The 4,043-nt window shown below is 51.0% G+C and overlaps 1 protein-coding gene across 1 annotated transcript in view; it reads right to left on the bottom strand.

Moving 5' to 3' along the window:
• Positions 1-407: 407 nt before the first annotated feature.
• Positions 408-4,043, bottom strand: part of LOC101986526 (chymotrypsinogen B) — a 5,139-nt gene continuing 1,503 nt past the window's right edge. The window contains exons 2-7 of the mRNA XM_005345649.2: positions 2,503-2,606; positions 2,337-2,416; positions 2,163-2,241; positions 1,753-1,933; positions 927-1,060; positions 408-616 (exon numbers count right to left, since the gene is read on the bottom strand). Coding sequence (XP_005345706.1) covers positions 455-616; positions 927-1,060; positions 1,753-1,933; positions 2,163-2,241; positions 2,337-2,416; positions 2,503-2,606 — 740 coding nt within the window. The 3' untranslated portion in view covers positions 408-454. The remainder of the gene's footprint in view (positions 617-926; positions 1,061-1,752; positions 1,934-2,162; positions 2,242-2,336; positions 2,417-2,502; positions 2,607-4,043) is intronic.

The raw sequence follows: 4,043 nt of genomic DNA, 5'->3' as shown, positions 1-4,043 counted from the left end.
GAGGGAGGGAAGGAGGGAGGAAGGAAGGAAGGAAGGAAGAAAGAAAGGTCGCTGTTAGGGTGTGCATTCTTGGGCAGTGGGGAGCAGGAATCTAAAGGCAGAGAAATATCTCCAGCACGAGGTTCACCATCTGGCTGTTAAGGCCCTGAAGAGACTGATCATCCAGGACTGTGGATAATATAGTCTGGTCAAGGGCTACTGCCTTCCAGAAAACACTGTGGGTCAAGCTAGTTCTAGTAGAAATAGCTAGAGTTCTGACCAGGGTGGAGGAGGTAGGAAGAAGGGCCATCAGGGTATATGTAACCTAGAAAGGGACCCGTAATGTGACTCCTCAGAGGGAAATAGAGGTAACTTCTGTCTCACGTCCCCTGGACCACAAAGACACACAGAGTCCAGTGTTTTAATTAGATGATTTTATTGCAGATGTCTGAAGTGGGAGGCAAGAACCACGGACTCAGTTGGCTGCCAAGATCTCCTGAACCCAGGGCATGAGGGCTGTGACTCGGGCGTACACAGCAGGAGTGGAGGTAGAGCAGACGCCACTGCCCCAGGACACAATGCCTGCCAGGGTCCAGGCTCCATCCTTCTGGCAGACAAGAGGGCCACCAGAGTCACCCTGCAGAGAAAGACAAAGGACTTGTTTTCAAACCTGACAAGGATACCTGGACCTGGTGGGGTGCCCTTGACTGACAGCCCCAGCTGCGAGCGCTCATGGTCTCTGAGCGTAGGAGACACACACAGCTCACAGAGCTGGTGGCAATAGCGGGCTCACTGTGGGCAGTGTCTGTTGGCATCTGCCCATCCTTTTGTGGGCAGCAGAGAAGGGCAGAGGGCCGTGTGAACACAGACCACTGTGGGCCTGTGCTCTCCGCTAGCCTGACCAGGGCTTAGGCAGGCCTGTGAGTGGGTGGGGTGGGAGGCTGTACCATGCAGGAGGAGACACCACTGGCGCCTGCACAGATCATCACGTCGGTGATCTTGGATCCCCAGAATTCCTTGCATTCAGCAGTGGACACAATGGGCAGGGCTGCCTGCTGCAGCTTGTCGGGGGTCTTGAGGGCTACAGGGACAGAGGGAACGGAGTCAGGATCCCTAGGCCCACCAGCCTACCTGATACATAGCACCATGAGTCCTTTCGGACATCTATGAGGCCTGCCGCTTTCAGGTCCCACCACAGGCAGGGCTGGGCCTCAGGCATGGCTGTCACATAGTCCTTATCCTGCCCATGTCCTGCCCTACCTTGTCACTGTAGGAAGTGAGTGCATAAGACTTCAAGACAGCATGACACCCCCCCCCCACTAGAGTCTCAGAGACCCATCCTGGGGCTCACAGTCCGTCTACTACCAGAGAGCACAGTACCTCCTGCTGAGTTGAGGGCTTCCTCCTCCATCTTATCAGCAATCCTTTGTTTGTGCTGAGTAAGTTTTAAATATGAAGGCTTAACTGACACGCACTAATTGTTAACTTTCTATAGATTGCTAGTTAATAATTTTTTTTCAGGCAGTGTCTCATTATGTAGGCTCTGGCTGACCTGGAACTCACAGTATCTGCCTGTCTCTGCCTCCCAAGTGCTGAGACTAAAGTGTGCCACCATGCCCAGCTTTAATTAACAAATTTCAAATTAAGAACTGGAAAGATGTATGAATGTTGACACTTAGACAAAGTAAGCAAGCAAGCAAGCACGAGGGGTCACACCCGGCCTAGGCAGCCTGACCCTTGGACAGCCTCTGTGGTAGCAAGCCCACAGCTCACCGTTGTATTTAGTCTTGCCCCAGCCAGTGGTGGCACACACTGTCCCAACAGGGAAGTCATCGTCAGCGGTGGGCAGACACACGGCAGACACGGTCTCAGAGAACTGGGCTGGAGTGGCCAACTTCAGCAAGGTGATGTCATTGCGCACGGTGAACATGTTGAACTTGGGGTTCTTGAAAACCTGTGGGGACCAGAAACTCAGCTGAGACCTAGGAGGAGACTGGCTCTGGCGCGTTCCAGAGGACACGCTCCTTTCCTTTTGGCCCCATCAGAGCAGACCCAGAAAGAGAATTCTAAGGCTAGCCCCGGCTTTACTGTGCTCCTGTCCTTCAAGCAGCCAGAGGCTTTCCCTGCTGGGATTGCTCCCTCTGCTTGCGGGCTGAGCGCTTCACCCATGCAGCAGCCCGTACCTTTGCGATCTTCAGGACCTGGACATTTTCCTCGTCAGAGCCCTGGTCAAACTCTCCAGCCACCACCACATCAGATGTCCTAGAATTGACACACATAGGGGTGAAGATAAAAAATGGGTCTCATCTCCTCCCCAACCCCAAATAAAGCTGGAGGCAAGATAGTCTGAGACTCACGAGACTCCGCAGTGGGCAGCAGTGACTACCCAGTCTTCACTGATGAGAGAACCCCCACAGAAGTGGAAGCCAGTCTTGTCCTGGGGAAGATAAAGAGGAAGGTCAATGGCTCCCCCTGGGCGGCACCCCAGAATGTGCCCTCATGCGCCCCAAATGCCCCTTTTACCTGCAGGGACACCTGCCAGGGCCAGGAGCCAGGGACAGCATCCTCTCCATTCACGATCCTGGCCAGACCCGTCAGCACAGGTTGGATGGCAGGTACCCCACAGCCTGGGGGATAGTGACAGTCATGGTGTAGAACTCCTCGGCCAACTCGGGACCCACTGAGACCATGCCATCTCCCCTGGAAACATCTGGCTCCCCTCTAACCTCTTAGCTTGGGGTCCCCCTCACACACAGCCTCCTGACCCAGCTATCTTCTCAGGGATGAAAAGAGGCATGGCTGCCCCTGTCCAAGCATATCACAGGAGAAGGAACAGGAAGCAGACTGGACCATTAGACTGTCTGGCTCAACCTCCTAGTTGGTCATTTCTATGGTACCTGCCTATTTTGGTAACTATGACCTATGAAATTTGGTTCCTTAATTATTTGTTTTATTTTAGGATTTTTTTTTTTTGTTGTTGTTGTTGTTTGAGACAGGGTTTCTCTGTGTAGCCCTGGCTGTCCTGGAACTCACTCTGTAGAACAGGCTGGCTTCAAACTTAGAGATCCACCTGCCTCTGCTTCCCCAGTACTAGGGTTAAAGAAGCATGGCATCATCACCCACATCGGGTCCTTAATTTTTTAAGAAAATCAGACTTTGTGCCAGGTGTGCTGGTACACTCTTTTAATATCAACACCAAGGAGACTGGCAGGAAGATCTCTGAGTTCAAGGCCAGTCAGGGCCACTTAGTAAAACTCTGTTGAGAGAGAGAGGAGAAAAGGGCGACTCTGATTCTACACCATGAAAGAACACAAGGCAGAAGACCGGGAGAAGCAGAGGGAGTGGCCAGGCATCTTGGGCATGCCGGGACACACTTGCTACAGTGGCCAGCAGGGCTTCACAGGGGCTTCAGATCGTCTCTGTGTTGGAGCAGTGTGACCCTGTGGCCAGTCTCGGCACTTCTAGAGCCCTCTGACCTGCTCAAGGGCCAGCACAGGAACAAGGAAACGGACAAGGCCCTTCAGTGATGACCGATATACCCCCAAAGTCACAATAATCCATTTTTATAATAGCCAAAAAAATGAGAAATAAGAGCGATGTGTTCTCACGGCAAAGTATATTTAAGTGAATGAGTTGGGTCTCCATGGCAACATGGGTTGATCTACAGTGAGAGGAAAAAGAGCATGTTGTAAAACTGACAGTCAAAGTATTATTTATGTAATTTTAAGGCTGTTTGCTTATGAATTTATAAATATGTAGTATATTTGTATAAGCCTGAAGAGGAATGACTCAGAATAGGGTCGGGGAGGGAGCAAAGGAAAACTTGTTTGAATCTGAGTTATCATTTAAAAAGAAGCATTTGGGGGGCTGAAGAGATGTCTCAGAGGTTAAGAGCATTGCCTGTTCTTCCAAAGATCCTGAGTTCAATTCCCAGCAACCACATGGTAGCTCACAACCATCTGTAATGAGGTCTGGTGCCCTCTTCTGGCCTTCAGGCATACACACAGACAGAATATTGTATACATAATAAATAAATAAATATTTTTTTAAAAAAAGAAGCATTT

Source organism: Microtus ochrogaster, chromosome 4 (genome assembly GCF_000317375.1).
Source record: "Microtus ochrogaster isolate Prairie Vole_2 chromosome 4, MicOch1.0, whole genome shotgun sequence".
Lineage (NCBI taxonomy): Eukaryota > Metazoa > Chordata > Mammalia > Rodentia > Cricetidae > Microtus > Microtus ochrogaster.
Note: the sequence above shows the minus strand (reverse complement) of the source record. Positions and strands in the feature narration are given on the sequence as shown.